Source organism: Citrus clementina, unplaced genomic scaffold (genome assembly GCF_000493195.1).
Source record: "Citrus clementina cultivar Clemenules unplaced genomic scaffold, Citrus_clementina_v1.0 scaffold_9, whole genome shotgun sequence".
In the NCBI taxonomy this organism is placed as follows: Eukaryota; Viridiplantae; Streptophyta; class Magnoliopsida; order Sapindales; family Rutaceae; genus Citrus; species Citrus x clementina.
This window is the reverse complement of record NW_006261964.1, coordinates 14,712,585-14,731,752: the sequence shown is the minus strand read 5'-3', so window position 1 is coordinate 14,731,752 and position 19,168 is coordinate 14,712,585. Positions and strand designations below refer to the sequence as shown.

Here is a 19,168-nt window from a genome sequence, read left to right as displayed (position 1 = left end):
ATGTAAGAATTGGATGGAACTAAACAGATTAACTAGTAAATAGTAAGATCGAAATATTCTTTTTCTGTTTAGTTTCCTCCAATATTTTATCTCCAACTTCTAAACTATACAACGCAAAAATAAAGTTCTAAGTAATTGGAGGACCAAAACAGACATGTCCATTAAAACATTCTGTTTATTTGGTTCCTCCAATATCTTGCCCCCCAGCTTTTAACCTTGAAACACGAGTTCCGTATGGAATTATTAATTTATAAGTTGTATGTAAGAATTAGAGGCGGCTAAACAAGTTAGTAGAATGAAATTACATTCTGTTTAGTTTCCTCTAATATCTTATCTCCAACTTCTAAACTACAATAATTTTTTTTTTTCAATTTTTTTTTTTTTTAGTTTTAATTTTTTCAAAGTCTGAATGAAGAGGCCGATATAAAATCGACCTGAACCTGTAAGTAATCCAAGAACAGTTCTCAAATGGAGTTACATTTCCTTTTCCATGATGTGGACCTCTTTCGTAGAAGAGCAAAATTTATGTATTTGTTGGTATTTTTAAACTTACAAGGATTTGGTTAATAATAATCCATAAATATCACAGACATATTAGCTTCGATGTACAGTTTTTGCCCTAGTTACTAGAAATATAAATAAGTAAACAAATCTTTCTTGTTAATTGTTAATTATCACTACTAATTAAATTTTAATAAATAGAGGCGTGTTTTGAAATTATAATCATGAAGGATTTAACATGAAATTATAAGGGTTTAAAAATTTTTAACCTTTGGATAATGTGAGAGTTAGATTTAATTTTTTGAGTTAATTTTTATTTTTGTCATAACGAAAAGAAGAAAAAAGACTATAGCTTGCACTTTTATCCTTATCTGATCTAACTTATGAGAAAAAAGGATTAACAGTTTTAAAGTTTTTAGATCAATAGACAACCAAATATAACTTTAGATGAAATTAAAATTTTAATCTTAAAAATTAATCTTGTCCTGCCCTTATCCCACCAGGCAGCCGCCAAATGCAGCCTAGGAGTAGAGGCGCGTACTAAAATTTTTGGATCTCATTGATATTTTACAAATTACAAGGACCTAATAATAAAATATAAATAGTTCTGAAATATCTACCGTAGATTAGCTTCCCGCCACATGTAACAGACTCGTGTGGTTCAAACATTTAACGCAAATTATCTTCTTCCTCCTCTTCTTCTTTTTCTTCATCATCTTTAGTCTCTGCACTTTTTCTCCATCAAATCTCGATTCACCGACATGTCGTCTTCTCTTATCCCTCTCTCTCTCAATCCTCCTCTTCTTTCCTTTCACCTTCATCGTACGACATGTAGTCCTCCTCTCCTCATCTCATTTTCCAGAGCCTCCAAATTCCCAATCCGCGCCACTTCTTCGAGCTCGGATCACGAAGAAATCCGGTGGCTCCGCGAGGAACAGCGCTGGCTACGCGAAGAGCAGCGGTGGTTCCGCGAGGAGCAGCGGTGGATCCGCGAGCGCGAGTCGCTGCTCCGCGAGATTTCGGAGCTTAAATTGCAAATTAAAGCTCTAGAGAATCGCAATTTAAGTGATGGAGCCTCCGTTTCTGTTTCCGATACCATATCAAACATCGCCGGCTTGTTACAGGTGAATATTGTAATCTTGTTAAGGTATTTGATATATATATATTAAAAGACATATTGTGAAAAAATGACTATTTTTAAATATAGTTATGCTTTTAATAGAATGATTCTGGAAATTAAAATTTTCAAATTCACTTACAATTTCTCTTTTTTATTTTAGAAAAAAATGATTTTCTTTTTTTCTTTTGGGGGGGGGGGGGCAACTTTGCAGATAAAATTGATATCTAGGATTAATGATCTGAGTTTGATATTAGTTTAAATGAAGGTATGAATGTTTGTTTTATTGAAGCAGATGTTGAAGGAGAAAAATATGATTGCAGAGAGAGCGACAGTAGCCGAGAAGGAAAAATTTGAAGAAGAGGAACAACAAAAGGAAGTGGTTAAGGTTTTGGAAGGTGAGAAAAAGAAGAGGAAGGCATTGAGGGTAGGCAGTGAAGGAGAAGATGTCAAAGCGATGCAGGTGTGCTTAGCATTTTTGGAAAGGCGAGTTTTTTTTTTAATTATTGTTTTAGAATTGTGTAGAGTGTATGTTTAATTGTATTGATGCAGACATACAATTTACTAGGATATAATGAGGTATCTGGGTTGCTGGGTTTGTTTAATTGTGTTGCAAGGAATGAGCACAACTCTTTGATGAAATTAATTAATAATCCTTAAAGGTGGATACTTTGCTGCCTGGCATTCACATCATGTCTGATATTCATATTTCAGCAAAGTTGAAGCATCGACATATGTCATTTTGGATTTAAGGCCTTTTAATGGGTTAAAATATCTAAATTAGGGGAGTGGATTAGTAGGGAGGGATAGGTTGTTAGACAGAGAGTGAAGACTGAGATTAGTGAACTTATTGCATGCTTGAGATCAACATTTCAAGATCCTGCAATGGAAGGGCTTCTTTGGCTCTAAGTTCTGGACATTAATATCCATGATTCAGCATCAAAAGCATTGGTGTTGATATTCAAGGGTTAGCTTCTAGCATGGAACAAAATATAAATCAAAACAGAAGAAAAAAATGATTGGAAGACATGAAAGAAATCTAAAAGTCTTAATAGTTGAATTTGAAGCCTTAAAATTGATGAAGCTATTTGACAATTTAGATAGTAACATTCAGGAAAGTTGTATTAAATTTCTGGGAACAAGGCTGACAAATTAAATGCATTTTGATGTAAATTGAACCTCTTTTGTTTGTAGAAATCTATGTCAACATTCCTTGATTATCACATATGTTGTTTTCAGGTACTAATTTTAATTCAATTTTGATATGAAGCTTCCTGGATCGAGGTGACATGTTGAAAGTTTGCTGTATACTTCTATTATTCTCAAGTGTTTTCATTTAATATATATTCCTGATCATCTGTATTAGGTTTTTAACTATAGGCAGTTGTCTATCCTTTATATATTGGGTGTAAATTTGATACCAAATTCAGGTTATTTAGTTTAAAGTCTTTCCCATTCTCTTTTTCTTTTTCCTATTGTACTTGTTCATAAGTAATTGTATTAATGATTTTGAAACTGGATGTGTCATAGGTTTTGATTTGCTCCATGGTTTGACCATGACAGGAAGAATTGCTAAAGTTGGGATTTTTCTCAGGCGAGGAGGACATGGAGTATTCTAGCTTTTCGACTGGAACTGAACGTGCTGTGAAGACTTGGCAAGTAAGTTGTAAATTTTTCCAAAGGTTATATCACACAGCTGATGCAAAATCCTCAAAATTACCATAAATTCAACAACATTCCCAACATACTGCAATATCTGTGAAATTATTACTTATTAGATCATATTTGGTTAGCAGGCAGCAATGGGTGTCACTGAAGATGGAATAATGACTTCAGAACTTCTTGAAAGTTTATATATGGAGCATCGAGTCAAAGATACTGACACAAACATGAATGCTGATCAGAAAGGAATCATTCAGACTATTCCACCGAAGGTAAGGTTAAGTTACAGTGTTTCCAACATCCTAGCGATTATGACTTTTGTGTGTTTTTGTTGGATCATTTGCTTATCTGGTTGGTGAATTCGCCTTTTAATTGCACAGCTTCAATGTGATTTGTGTGCTTTTAGCTAATATGCTAATCAGGCCATTCTATTTTAATTTATGGATTCATGTTTGCGCAGATATGCTTTTGATTTTATTCGTGTCTGCTAATTTGGTGCAACAGAAAATATCCCTACCAACCAATAGAGCCCCCTCTTAAGAGGGGGATTGTGTTGCTGTATTTCTGTTAATCATTTTATCTATGTATATCTGGTTAAATTTTGAAATGGCATATACCATAGGGGACACTACCTCCAAAATAGAACATGTACAGCTGATTCATCCAGGGGATTGAGAACCTGTAGTTCGCTGACAACAGTGTAAGAAGTTGGCTCATATGCACGTCTTAAGCTGTCTCAGAATTTTGCTTAGACATTAGGATTGAGAAGCTCAACTTGAATCACAATGCTATTATCTAATCTACCGAAAGAAATTAGATAGAAATGTTTTGGTGCGAAACCTTAGTTATATTACTTACATCGTTGAAGTTAGAAACCCAACTTGGATTTTGTGTTTCATTGACCACTCCTGACATTCTGTAAACATAGGTAGACCATGTTGATTCTAAAATTCGTCCTGGAATTTTGAAAATTGTCATAAATCTCCATTAGATCCCTCTAATTTTATAATTTACCAGAATCCTGCCCTAGGGCTGAAGGTCTCTGCCTATTAGTAAGTTTTCCTGGCTGATAATTAAGCCAAAACTTGGGGGATAATAATGAAATTTGCTCTTGATTTTAATATGCATTCTGGAAAGGGGGGAAATGGAAATCCAAAATGCATTCTTTTGTGAATTTTTAGTCTAATGGTTTGTGTTGATTAATTTTGTTGTGGATGCTAAGTGCACACTTGATACAACCAGCTGTAGATATTAGCAAATTCTGATTATTCATTAATAGTTGTTTTCCTTCTCTTAGTTGCCCTATATAGTTAGCTGATGGCATGATAAATATGCATATAAAGTAGCCGAAAATTGCCTTAGAAGTTTTGAAATTTCCTGAACGAACTTGAGTTCATTAAGTTTTAATGTCTTTCAGGAAGGCACAAATGGAGCTCCAATTGCTTCTATTACTGAAATCTCGGAAATTAAGCAGACAGTTGTGAAAGAAGGTGCAACAGAAGTTGATTTATCTGAAAGGCGAGTTTTCCTACTTGGAGAGAATCGGTGGGAAGAACCCTCTAGACTTGCTGGCAGGGGTAATCAAGATGCTGGAAGCAAAGCCAAGAAAGCCACAACCCAGTGTCTTACTTGTCGTGGGGAGGGCCGTCTGATGTGCCTAGGTACTTTTGTCACTGCTCAGATTGAATCTCCATTTTGAATAAATAAATTTTTGTTTTGGAGATGAAGAAAGAACATAGATTAGATACTGTCTTAGAAGAATTAGATCACAGCTTTAGTCAAAACTAATTCAAATCATGAAACTATCAGAGGACGGGATAAAGAATCTTGCTTCTGAAGCATGATTTCTTATAATACAGAAACCTCTAACTATGCTAAATATTTTACAAGTTTCCTAATCAATGGAAGTGTCCAAATCACTTTTTGAAACAGTTTAGGTGATGTTAAGTTTTTCAGTTGCGATTAAATTTTGTTGGTTATATTGGTCATTATTTTGTCCGACGGAATTAACCATGACCGGGCATGACCTGTAGGTCAAGGTTATTTAATTTACAAAACAACTTTATGCATGTAACCCAACTTGCCTGCAAATCTTTTTTTAAAAAATATTTTTTTTATTCTTGTCCCCACAGAATGTGATGGAACGGGAGAGCCCAACATTGAACCACAGGTACAAGGATTTTTTCTCAATTTTTTTTTTTTTGTATGTTTCAATGCTGTCGTTATTGTTCGTCAAGATTTGGTTCATATGAGTCAGTTCTGTGATGCAGTTTATAGAATGGGTAGATGAGGGAATGAAATGTCCTTATTGCGAGGGCCTTGGATATACAATTTGCGACGTTTGTGAAGGAAAAGCCGTGGTTTAATGTGCATAACAACATTTTTAATGCATGTAATATCATTTTTTGAACAATAGGTTTATCATAGCCAATGATACATGATATAAAGATAGCAATGATGATATCTAATGATATCTAAGCTGTGTATATGTGCTTAAATAATTTCCCGGCGGCTAAGAGATGGCCGTTCAAATTCAATGTTGTAGCCATCAGAATTCAAGTTTTGCAATCATGCATCATTTACTATTCTACCAAGTGCTCAGTAAATATTATAATCAAATTTGGATTGATCATTGCCAATCGACCTTCAATTTTTATCTCATTAGGTTCCAAAGTGGCTTGCAGTATTATATGTTTCATAATGAGTTATATTTGTCGATATACACCCTAGTTTGTTCAGTTTCACCTTCTTATAACGAGGAATAATTTGAAAAAAAACACAAACAATCAACTATATTTAATAGCCGCATTTGCACAAACAGAGAGAGAATGAGTATGGTTATGTCAACTCAAGAGCTTCAGGGCTTTTCTTCAACCAATTTAGCATCATCTGGATGGTGTGGTTCAACTAATTTGGGATTAGCTTATCCCCAACTGTGATGGCATCTTAAGAAGAGACTTGCTGGAGTCAGATGTTACAAATACAATCTCTGAAGACATTGGCAATAAGTGATATCAACCATGCACTTCTCTTCAGTCTGATAAGACAAGTTGATAATTCTTGTGAACAATGAACAGTCGAAGAGGCTTCAAAAGATAAAATAACCGTTTGCATTTCGCAGCAACAAATCGCCATAGGAGTTAGTCATGAAAATGATTATGAAGAGTGATGAACCTCGTTGAAGAATCTTGAAATAGGGAGACCTTATGTGATGGTTTCATCAAAGGATTGGAACTTCGGTAGAAAACAAAAAGTAAAAACATGAGGAATATAATCCTTTAACCATCGAAGGGTAAACCCAAATGAAAATAAAACTGAATAAATAATGCAACAAGCTCATTAGTGTGACTTGTGGAATTCAGGAAAGACCAAACTCGACTACTGGCATCCGCCGAATGATCATGAGAATCAGAAGGACACTATAGATATTATTCAAATAAAAAGATACGAAGATAAGGAATAAAATTACATTGTTGTTTGCACCATCAGAATGAAAACCATTGTACAATATTTTCAAAGATGAAACTTTTATTTAGGTGAAAATAAAAACCACAAAACTGGGCTACTCCTGCTATACCAGCATTTTCCCCCCCTTTTTTCCTGTGTTTGGTAAATGCGAAATACCTATATTCAAGCAAATAATGTTCCAACATAGTATAAATATCAAACCCGCTTCCTCTCTGATATTTGATTGAACCTTACAGATTTGTCTTTGGATTGCTGCTTGCGGCAGCAACACGTCTCGTCACAGACCGCATGGTCACGAATTCCTCAGCAGAGGAAGGATGTATTCCCACCTGTAGAGCCATCATTAATTACTTTAACAGTAACATAGCCACCAATAATAGTACTAAGAGCCCAAAAATTGTTGAAAGTGATATGGACTTGTCATCAGTGAAACGCAACGACTTAAAACCAAAAATTTATCACAAACTGGGATCATTCCATTAGTTTGGGGAAATTCATCCACACTCTTCCTCACAATGCTGACATGATCACATAGTTAACTCATGCACAATATTCATTGAAGTTACTCTATAGGTAACACCATTTTGAGACTCTTTGCATTTCAAAGACACCACTATTTGAATTCCCCACACCATTACTTCAAATCTAACTGGTCACATCATGTCAAAGGTCAAGTCAAAGAACAAATGAGAAAGGTCAAGTCAAAGAACAAATGAGATATATGTTTAGAGCCTATCAAGGAAAATATGCATTATAGGAAGCGATGCAAACATATAAATTATGCCTATCAAGCATACCGTGCTGTCAAATTGTGCCTTCGTAGCTCCACATTTCAGTGCAACAGCAATACCCTGTGAACAGAAACCCCCAATTTGATACCATGATTCAAAAATTAACAACAAATCTTAGACAGGATGATCCTAACAAGCCTCCAAGCCTAAAACCAGGGCAGTTTACCTTGCTCCAAATGGATCTTATAGTAAATCAAGAACTATATCAGATATAATCCAAATTGTTATATGTTTATCTGCAGACATTTATGGATTTGTCAAAAATATCATTTTAATGGCCTCCTCATTTGGCCAAATGTACATTGTTTTGGTGTCATGCATATCAAAAGAATTTTCAACAAACATAATACCATGCCAATTAATCTGATGCATTTAGCAATTTATATATAATCTATTGTATGGAGATTATCTATTTCCGCAGACTAGAAATAGATCAACTGCCATGCGAGAGTGGAAATTGGATTAATCTATGATATTGAAAATTACACTGTAGAACTGGGGTAAGCAAGCTAATCTATTTATATTATATACACTTCCATTCTGAACTCGTCCCGCTTGTAGATCCCCCTCCAATTGTCAAGGATATTTACACCAATAATCCCATTAAGTTAAATGTGGTAAGGTTACCCTCTAATAGAACATTTTCTAGCAAGAATTATGTCGTTGAGTCACAAAATTTCATTGGATCTGCTAATTCAAAGTTTTGAACTTTACCACACCAAGGATTATTGACAAATGACAAACATGTTTGGAATAATTTCAGAACTCTTCTGACAATGTCCGCCAAAATCACTACCATCCTCTTAAAATTCTATGCAAGTAGTAATCATTCGCTCTCCATCAAATTACATAACCAAAAGTACCCTTTTATTTATTACAAGATGACTGTTTATTCTTATTAACTACCAAAATTTATTATAATTAACTATCAAAATGAATCTCATCTCACTATTTAGGGTATTTTAGGAAGCTCAAAATGGAAATTTATGTCCAAGCAATCAACCTAACCAAGTCAAAAGCACGATCATACCTGCAATATCTCAGGTGCTTCTGGCCCACACATTGATGCTCCAAGAACTTTATCCGTCTCGGCATCCACCACTAGCTTCATTACTGTCTTCTCTTGCCGTCTAATAGCAAAATATACAAAAATTAACTTTAGACAGTCAAAGACCAAACATTAATACATAAGAACTGCATGCAGAACTATCTGGCATTCTACAAAACATAAGTAAAAGGTTAAAATCAATTAAAATAATAGCACTAATCAATAGAATTCATAGGGATAAACATACATAAGTTTCCTCAATTTTCTTGCTGGCAACCAATTTACTAAATATAAACAGCATAAGTTTCCTCAATTTCCTTGCTGACAACCAATTTATTAAATAAGTCAAAATAATAAGCGTAACCCCAGTACATTCAAAGACCATAACAGCAGATCCACATGATCAAGGCTATTTTTTACATAAATTTTGAAGGGGTCATCTGTCACTCCTCAACCTGTTGTCTTACTTTTTCACAAGATACGAAGTTGATATTTCCTCATGCAAAGGAAGAATAGATCTTACGAGTTCATAAGCCAGCGACCTCTCAGCTTAACTATTTCTATGGAATGTGCAAGCTGTGTTTATCATAAAACCCAATACCAATATCATTATTGATATCTCAGGGACTCTCTGGAGCCAAAAACAAATGCTGACTAGCAAAGATTTCTCATTCAAGAGGCTTTTAACCCCACTTCTTTGATGCATATTATTCTCTATAGCTTGGCAATTTGATCCATTGTAAGATTTTAATATTAATTTATTGAAATGAGATCTCAATTCACCATACATACCCAGAGATAGTGTTCCTCATGGGATTGAAGCTTGATGTGAAAACAAGGATATCACCCTTTCCTTGCTCTATGGCCTGCTCCTCACTGAGACCCACTACAGAGAGAGGAGGTATGCTGCAATAGGCGAAACCGTCAGTCTCAGAAGAAAAGAAACTAAAAAGAACTTTTTCATTTTCTTAGAGATTTTCAACCCTTGCACTTTCGATTGAAGCAATTTGCCCTGCGCTTTTCTAGTTTAAAATTACACCATTTGTTAAACATCCAGAGGTTAAAAGTGATACAATTAGAGAGAAGAAATCAATACATTGTAAATGTATTGGTATAATCTGAGAGGAGAAGTTAATACATTGAAAATTTGAGAGCTTCACCATACTATAACCACAGGAAAGTACTTCCCTTTTTATAATCCTTTGACTCTCAATTTATATGGAAGGGATATTTGAGATATGAAAGAAAAATCAAAATGAAATTACTTAAAGCAAAAGCATGAGAGTGTAAAATGACAAAACCACTAAAATGAAACTAATGGCATCCTATTAGATCAAGAAGTCAAAGAGAGGGGATGCTATGAGAGGAGAATGGGGAATTGCCACTTAGGCAATCACTTTGTACAAGCCTGCAATGCACAACAAGAATATTTACCATGTTTTTCTTCATTATTGAATATAAATATATAATGAAAGATAAGCCTTCCTTTGATTGACATGCATCAGAATTTAGTTATGGTTACTAACAGCCTCTCAAGTAGTTGACCAGAAACATTACGTTTTGCTAAAGGCTAAATCTATGGTGCAAAAATCATCTGACAAGCGAAGTGTCTGGAAGAGGGAAAAATGACAAATAGCTTAAGAGTTGAGAGACCATTTGAGTTTGAAACACTTGAGTTTGAAACACTTGAGTTTGAAATAAAATTGTGTGATCTAATTAACTTCAATAAAGTTTGGCTAAAGTGATTGTAAGTAGTAAATGTTAGAGAAAGGGAGGGAGAAAAGAGAGAAAAGAAAGAGAAAAAGAAACTAATTGTTACCAAAATACAGCACAGGGTACATCCCTGTAGTCTGGTTTGCAGGGTTGTCCACCAAAAACAGTTTTCTGCAGGAAGTGTAACAATATAATATTTCAGAATGACATACGATAATTAACATGCATGCCAAAAAGAGAGCCCAAATAAAAACTAAAATTTCAAATAATATTAAATTGAAAGAATGCACATGAAAAACGTACTGCAAAGCATGTTCCCTCCATCAAGGCGACAGGGGTAAGATTCATTCGATTAGTTACATCACCAACAGCCCATATACTAGGTACGTTTGTGCGTGAGTTCTCGTCCACCTGCAAGAAAATCAGGGGGGAAGACATCGCTGATATTATGATTCAAATAATTTACCCACTCCTTTTCTTAACAGATCAGCATTGCAACCATTTCATGCAATCTTTGAGTCTTGCACCATATATAGCAATAAACACTATGGATATACTCAGAACAACTATAATTAACAAACCAGCTATTGTCTGTTTTGTGACCTCAAAAGATTTTTTCTTTTTTAAAAAAAAAAATTGCAGTTCCGCATTAGAATTAGTTGTTCACACTGCATGGAGCCAGCTCAGGGCTCAAAACACAGAAAAAGGAACTGCTGGATAAAATTTCAGAGTTAAATAATTCAGAATAACAGATAAACAAACAGATGCATGAGGAAAAATGAATTGGATCAGTCACAAACATTGAATAAAGCAAAAGGAATATCAGAAGAGTAAGGAAGTGACCTTCACAGCTCCTGTTTGATCAACTTCCACACCAACAGCTTTCAAATTCAACCTTTTTGTATTAGGTGCCCTGCCTGTTAAATGCAAAAGTTTACTGATATTTTCTAGAAACAAGTTAAACAAACTTTTTCTTGTTCTTTCCTTTTTTTGATTTTTCTGAAAAGCCACTTTCATGTTTGAGTGAATTTATGTGACAGTACAGGACATACAGATAAAAAGAACATTAATGCAAGGGAGGTCAGCAGCACTCCCCATTTTTGTAAAATTCATAAACTTGAAAATACATGGAACTTCATTTAAAAAGAAAATTTGGGTAATCCAAAAAGGAATGTCCGCATACAGCAATGAAAATTTAACTGGATACTAGGATAACCAATTCAATCACTTTTTTTCATTTTAAGGTAGTACAGACTTTGGCTTACTTCACTGAAAGAACAATAAGCAGAAAGACATGCACACCAAAGATCTAATTTTTGGCCGTCCTAAAAAAGAAATGCTGTTATGCACATAAGGAGATGATACATATATATGTACAAAAGCATGTGAATATGTGTGTATAGGGTGGGAGAGGACTTAGTCAAACATCCGTGAAACAGATGCCATCAGGAAGATGATAATGTTTGTGAGCATGGGCATGTTTCATAAGTAAAGTGAAAGGAGAGAGGACACTTTGCGAATAAAATGAGGAAAAAACCTGACAGATGAATACATGAAGAAAAGGCCAGAATCTTCAAAATGGAAAGGTAATAACAAGCCTACTTTAGAATGAGCATTGAAGAATTGTTCAGATGTATTTCTACTCCTATATGTGAAGGTACTTACCAGTGGCAAAGAGTACAACATCTGCAACAATCTCTTCACCATGATCTGTAATAACTTTTATACTCTCCTCTGACTTAATCAACTGAAGATTAGATATTGCTATCAGCATAAGATCATATTAAATAAATAAAAAGTATAATATTAAGAAGATGATAACAAATGACAAAATCCTTAGAAAAATAAACAGGAGCCTAGTGAATCAAGAGAATTCCAGTAAGTACCTCCTTTATGGTAGTCCTCGGGTGCAAATTAATTCCCCTCCCTTCCAGATTTCTGGCAACTACTGCCCGCATTTCATCATCAAACCCTCTGCAGACGACAAAGTAAAGAGTGTTGGAAACAAAAAGTTCAGACAGAATATCCTTATAACAAGAAGGAATGGAAGGGCCAGACTCAGTAAGAAATACTCTCATGATATAGGAAATGAAAAAGCAAGTCTATAACTTCTAATTATCATCCAAAATATAAGATTGGAAAAAAAAAAAAAGGCTACTGTTTTATTTCAGTAAAAAAAAATTAAAGGAAACAGTTCAGAAAAAGGCAAAGGGAAAGTGCCCGTTGTCAATTGCATACCCATTACATTTATTCACAAGCTAAACAATATGTGGGCTCTCCACTATGAGGCCAAAAAACAAAGAATATTTTGAAACTCAGCTATCAAATAAACACCACCTTACTCTGACATGGTTCACATCTCCATTCATAAGGATTGGTAAGTTTGCAATGCCAGGGGCTAACTACATCAATCAGTGCAAAGATAACTTAACAATTTCACAAAAAGAGGTTACATTTTCTACATGTCCTGATTCATTCAAAATTTTGCCAATAACAAGATATAGTATGATCCAAAGTTCCAACTGGCCAGACCCACTGAATACCAAAGCAAGAAATTAAGATACCACAGTAAATTTTGAATTCATATTTCTGAATAAGAGCATAGTGCACCTTGTAACTAATACTAAAAGACAATCAATCTAAGTTCACTGCTAACTTCTAAGATTGAGGGCCTGGCATCAGAGTGAAAATGAACATAAGCATGAAAAATAACCTTAATGGAAGTTCCTTTCTAAATAATAGATCCACAGTAGAACCCATCCCTCGCCATATGGAAGCAAACTCAACAGCAATGTACCTACATAACATGAGAGGATAATCATCTAAGATTATCAACAGGCCAAGTGAATGCAACTAAAAATTGTAAAAGAAACAGACAAAAACAGACTAAGGGAGAGTAGTCTCACCCTCCACCAAGCACCACAGCACGCTTGGGTAATTCTTCCAAGCTCAATGCCTCGTCAGAGGTTATAGCCAGCTCCTAAAAATTCAAAGGCAAAGGATGAATGAATGAAGAGAGGAAAAAAGAGTCTGCAATGCCAATATCTAAGTCATTAAGCAATAAATAGTTTTGTCTGGATCATAGAATTAAATTGAATATTTCAAACAGAAGTCACAACTAAGGAACAATGAATAAAAAAAAATGATCTGCTACCCATCAAACTAGAAAGATTTTCACAAGTGCAGAAAATGATGCAAAAAATATGGGAAAAAAACAATATGACTTAGATCAGATTGAGATAACCGGAAACTGAAGCTGACTGAACAGAATAATATGTTAAAAGAGAGAGAGACAGAAAGAAACGTAGTTTCACTCTTAGCTCACCTACAGTAGTTCTTGTGGGCCTGTTGCTAGAACTAAGATTTACAAATTTTCCTTTATGCACCAGCTTAGCTGAAATCATTCAGCTACTGATATCTAAATTTAAAGTAAGTTGCTGACTGAAGAGAAAAAATTTCTGGCCACTAGCACACACAGTTACATGACCGCATTACTACAGTACAAGTGTAGCATAGCTTGCCAGAAATTCCTCACATGAATCATCCAGTATGACCAGAACAAGGTTTGATAATATAGATATGAGTGATTCAGTGTACACACATAATTCATCCAATTTCCTTCAACAACTTGTGTACAGATGCTTCCTCCAAAAATACTTCAGAAGAACAAACGTTAAGCCTGACTTCTGATGGTGCAAAAATGCAATTTCATAGAACAAACTGAACTGGTTTCTATATATCAGAAAATTCCAAAGCTTATAGCTTTTATTTATTCGCGACAGAGGCAATAGATCCTTAATGACATCGCAAAAACTAACATATACACTGATAATAATCACTTCGCATTTTAAACCTACTTGTAATACGTGAAAAAGCAGCCAGCATGAATATTGTGATGAATTAATTTTCAATCATGCGATATCTGAAAACCAAAAGATTACCTGGCCAGGAATAGGAGCACGTTGAGCCCTACTTCCAGTTGCGATCAATATGTGCTTTGCTGAGTAACTTAACTTAGTGCCATCTAGTTGTGTGACCTCAACTTCATTTGGACCAACTATCTTTCCCTCCCCTTCATATAATTTTACCCCAGCATTAGATAATAATCGCTTGTAAATTCCATTTAGTCTGAGTATTTCATCTGTCTGCAATTTCAAAAAATAAGAAAAATTAGCAATCAAAACATACAAAAACGAAGAGTAATTCTACATCCATGTGTTAATCTGACTTATTAAAAAAAAAAGTAAAAATTAACCAAAAAAATTCTTAAAGTAGAGGTAGGGAAAAAAATGCGAGCTAAAATAAAGTATAAAATAGGCAGTTTTGTAAGAGAAACTTTCTGACTAACACTAATATGACTCATTTACCCCAAACATAATAGCTGAACCATAAATGAACTGAAAAAAAAGGAACAACTACATTCTGTAAACTTAATGCCAATCCATTCCTCAAAACCCATGAGATGTACATTCTTGTAGCATAAGGGGGGGGAGGGGGGGGAGGGGGGGGAGGGGGGGGTGTGTGTAAAAAAAAAAGTTTGTCTTTTTTTTTTTTTTTCTCAGAAGAACTGAATCAAAGAAACCACAAAAGAACAAAAATTAAAACAGAAAGGCCTTCATCACATTCATTTACTCTTGCGTAATCCATATAAAATTAATACAAACCTATTTTATCCAAATATAAATCAACTGAAAGCTGCACTTAATTTCTAACATCAACACAGATGTTGTCAATTTCATTTGATTCTCCAAACTTGTTGCTAAACAAATAACATTATTGGGCAAATAAACATGAGTAATGGAAGACTATGACACCACAAATACAAAGGTTTTTGAACAAATAAATGAATCCAAACCTTCTTTTGCAGAAGTTTTTTCCAGTCGAAGTCAATTTTCTCATGTACCTCCCATCCATAACTCCTTGCATCCTAAAACACAAGCAGCAGAATCATCAAATCACTTTAAAATCAACATATAAAAGGGGGGAAAAAAAGAATTTCTTAAAACATAATACAAAAATTTAGCAACTACCAAAAACCAAAATTTGATGACCCAATTGAATGCATAAGTAAATTTCATATCCATTTCATGAAAATATTAAATAAACTCTCCTATTATGTGATTATCCAGTGTTAAAACATAAATATATATCTTAAAACATATCTTTAGGCGCAGATGATCACATCTACTAAAGGTCCATATAAAGATGAATCTTTTTCCACTGGAGAGCCCAAAAATAAAACAAAAAAGCAGGATGGTGAAAGACTTTTAGTTGCTGCTATCAAGAAAGAACTTCAGTTTCAGCTATGCAATCCCTAAAACCCCAGCAAAGTTTACCATCTAATCCTTATGTGAAATACAATCTCATCTCACCTCAAGTTCACCTCCAAATGATGCTCCATAGACCAATATCTTTTTGGGTACACAACCACGAATGACACAGCTGAAAAATAAGAAGTTGAGAGATATCATGATCATTAGCACTTTACTTCTATAGGTTAATTAATTTTCAGTCACTATTATTACCCGTTAATACTCAACAAACAATCAATCACATTTCAAACATCTAATAGATAAACATTGCTTTTGAGCAACAAGTCAAACAAATCATTATTCACCTAAAGACAGCAGCACCATATCTAAAAGAATTATATCCACAAATAAATTTTCCTAATTTAACACAATTAAGCTTCTTCACTACTAACAACAGAGACCAGCAAGCAGCCCTAAATAAAAGACCCCACATGATATTCTCCCATTATTATTATTATTATTATTTGGGGGGGTTCCATACTCAATTGAACGAAACATTTATATTGACTAATGCTCACGTTCATGCCAGGAACCACATCTCGTTAATGTTTGAAAACATCTAGCTCATTCATAACTTACCACAACTCTAGTTACTTTCAGAAATTACAAGTAATATTTGTTCATATATTGTCATTACACGGGACAGTCAAAGTTACTGATGCTCAATCTCTTTACCCATTTCATTTTGCAGGTCATTCTATGAAAAACTGAAAAAAAAAAAAAAATGATTCAGAGTCAATAGCAACATACATTAATTTATCTAGCTATAAAATTTCAACTGCATCTCATTGTCAACCTCATCTTAGAATTTTTCTCCCCCCAAACATGTAACTCATTTTTTTTTTATCAGCATCCCATCGCAGTCAAAATGAATATAAAAATCAGTACCTGCACCCACTATTTACCACTTGAAAGGTGTCTCTCAATTAATTCAATTAAAGTGCACCAAATCACTTTCTTTTGGGTGAAGGAGGGAGCCACCTAATTCTTGGTTCAGCATTTACTAATACAACATGAAAAGGCTAATGGTCACAAGATGATGACACCAAAAGAACACCTAAAATTCGTCACTAAGACACTTGCTAAATCTCTCAATGTACCATGAGGGAGAACAATCAGAAATTTCCTCCAAAAACAAGTATAGATAGAAACTGTCCTTTTTATATTTGATCAGACTGAAAGTGATCATGCACGACCCCCAAAGCCTCTCAATCCATGAGACAACAATCAGAAATTACATTTGCAACAAGTAAAAACAGAAACTCCCATTTTCCAACTTGATTAGACTTATGCTAAAGATCACAAGCCTGAGCAAGAGCCCCTTTATTTAGCACATAGTCCAGCTCTACGATTTAGATTGTACTTTATTAAAAAGCCCCACTTCCTATTATGAGGCGTCCAACTACATAAAAGACCCACGGTGATTTGAAGTAAATGATAAGGATTTCTGACAACCAGTACAACATGATCTTGTTCATTGCTTTAGCATCCAACTAAGACGTAATGAGATATTTCGAAATGTCCGATAATCTAATTCATCGCTAACAGAAGGTTGGCCATCTTGATTTTAAAAATTACTGCAAAGAGCATCTGAGTGGTTTATCATCCAACTAATGGTAAAAACTATATTGCAGATTATACCATATCCCACTAGCTCATCAGTTACCGAGAGAACTTCAGCCATATTGTTAAGTAGGTACCGCAAAGTATAAATGGAAATAAATTAAGTAAAGAAATATAAAATGAAAACATAGAAATTGAGATGTGATTTGAAGAACAAATATTATGATGGCAAGTGAGCTACTGAAAAGGACAGTAAAGCAATAGTCTATCAACTTACGTTCCACCAACTCCCCCAATTACTTCAGAGCTGATCGGATGAAAAGGAAGCTCGCATATCCCAACCTTGAAAGATGAAATTCAAAAAAGGTCAGCCAATAATTAACCATAATGAACTTTATTTAAATAATACTAAGAATTATGACGAATCAAAAGACCAAATGGGGACATGCACAATCCATTTCATAATGAAACTATCAGTTCAAAATAATTTAGTGCATTACTATTATGAATGCAAGTGTATACATACAAGAAATCAAGTCAATGAGAAGGGAAAAAGCATTTCCAAGAAGGTAAAGTAGAGTTGATCTTCCAGAGACCAACTGAAATCGAATTTGGCAAAACAAATCATTTGAAATCAGCTTTACCAATGGAATAAAGTAAGACATTGCAATAACTGGACCGAGGGAAAAAAAAAAAAGTTTTCCTTAAGTTGAGTGCAACAAAACTCGCCAATCTGATTCTCTTCTTCTGACGAGTAAACATAACTTAGACCACAACTAGGTGGAATCTACTCAAATTGTAACGTAACGTTGTAACTCTTACCATATATCAGCATAATTTAAATTCTCATATATGCAGGAATCTAGACATTCTTCATAATACTAATTGAAGAGATTTCTAAAACAAAACAAATAGCACAAGTGTGTCTTCTTTTCTATCCATGTCCACAAATAACAACAAATATTTACTTTCACTGATTTAAATCTCATAACAACATATACCTTGGCTCCAAAATTAGCTGAAAATCGAGCAGCACGAACACCACCACTTCCAGCTCCAATAACAAACAAGTCGAAGTCAAAATGAGTTTGTTCTTCTTGATTGGGCTGGCTCAGCTCGCCATCGTTAAGCATCTTCCTTGCCATCGCTCTTTAATCAATTCAACTGAAGCCACACAAACAAACAAATTACAACCTAAATAAAACTATCAATAAACAAAAAGAGGAAAAAAAAAAAGAGCAGCTAAGGGTAACATTGTGTCTGGATAATCAGAAAACGAAAATCACTTCATTATCATTAAACCGAACAAATTAAAAAAAAAAACCCCACATATTTTTAAAATCTGTTTGGTTTAACGAGAAAGCGGAAGAAAACGATAGAAAGAGAAATAAAACGTTAATGTTGATTTCGTTGCCTGTGATTGAATAATAGTAGTCTAAATTAGCCTCAGTGAAGTGGACGAAAGCCGAAGTTTATGATCTTAATGATTAATTCGGTTAATTTATTAATAATTTTCCTACGGTTTTTCTCGGGAAACAAACAGAAAAAATAAGGAAGAGATCGTACCTAAGAGATGAGTTAAGGAATTGAAAGAAAAGCAGAGGCTGCTGCAGCAATGACAAATGACTATGCTGTCGTAATTGATTAAATAAAAACGAACGAAAAATATTTATTTATGAATGGAAAAACAAGAATGCGATCGCCGAAGAGCCACGAAAGTGGATTATAAAATTACTAATAATGATATAATAATATTAATAATTGTAATAAATTTAGATTCCCGACTTAATTAATATTTTAAATAGATTTGTAATTTTTGTTATGGTAATGAGAGACTAGATAGAGTGAGCAAATCGAAGAAGGAAGTGATTCAAAATGAGTAAATTTACGGATATAGCCAAAAAACTTGTCTAATTTACAATAATAGCCCAATCAATTTCCCTGTTTTTGGAGGTTATTGCCGGGTGTATTTCAGTTTCTACTTTGTCGGTTT

General features: G+C 34.3%; 2 protein-coding genes across 3 annotated transcripts; one reads left to right on the top strand and one right to left on the bottom strand.

Annotated features, from left to right (window-relative positions):
- The first annotated feature begins 1,161 nt into the window (after positions 1-1,161).
- On the top strand, positions 1,162-5,826 carry LOC18033554 (protein disulfide isomerase pTAC5, chloroplastic). 2 transcript variants are annotated; one of them, XM_006420808.2, is made up of 7 exons: positions 1,162-1,625; positions 1,914-2,081; positions 3,182-3,277; positions 3,415-3,552; positions 4,698-4,941; positions 5,413-5,450; positions 5,551-5,826. In XM_006420808.2, the coding sequence occupies exons 1-7, from the start codon at positions 1,263-1,265 to the stop codon at positions 5,644-5,646; spliced, it is 1,143 nt and encodes a 380-aa protein (XP_006420871.1). In that variant the 5' UTR covers positions 1,162-1,262; the 3' UTR covers positions 5,647-5,826. The 2 variants fall into 2 exon arrangements, with proteins under 2 accessions (XP_006420871.1, XP_024047550.1); XM_024191782.1 differs by having other exon boundaries at positions 3,412-3,552.
- A 907-nt stretch (positions 5,827-6,733) lies between these two features.
- Positions 6,734-18,908, bottom strand: LOC18033052 (glutathione reductase, cytosolic). Its single transcript, XM_006420806.2, has 17 exons — positions 18,742-18,908; positions 18,177-18,339; positions 17,453-17,517; positions 15,673-15,742; positions 15,156-15,227; positions 14,242-14,445; positions 13,207-13,280; positions 13,014-13,097; positions 12,187-12,274; positions 11,966-12,047; positions 11,144-11,217; positions 10,604-10,711; positions 10,407-10,471; positions 9,380-9,493; positions 8,570-8,669; positions 7,546-7,599; positions 6,734-7,077 (listed from the first exon to the last, which is right to left on the bottom strand). The coding sequence occupies exons 2-17, from the start codon at positions 18,318-18,320 to the stop codon at positions 6,979-6,981; spliced, it is 1,497 nt and encodes a 498-aa protein (XP_006420869.1). The 5' UTR covers positions 18,321-18,339; positions 18,742-18,908; the 3' UTR covers positions 6,734-6,978.
- Between the last annotated feature and the right edge of the window lie 260 nt (positions 18,909-19,168).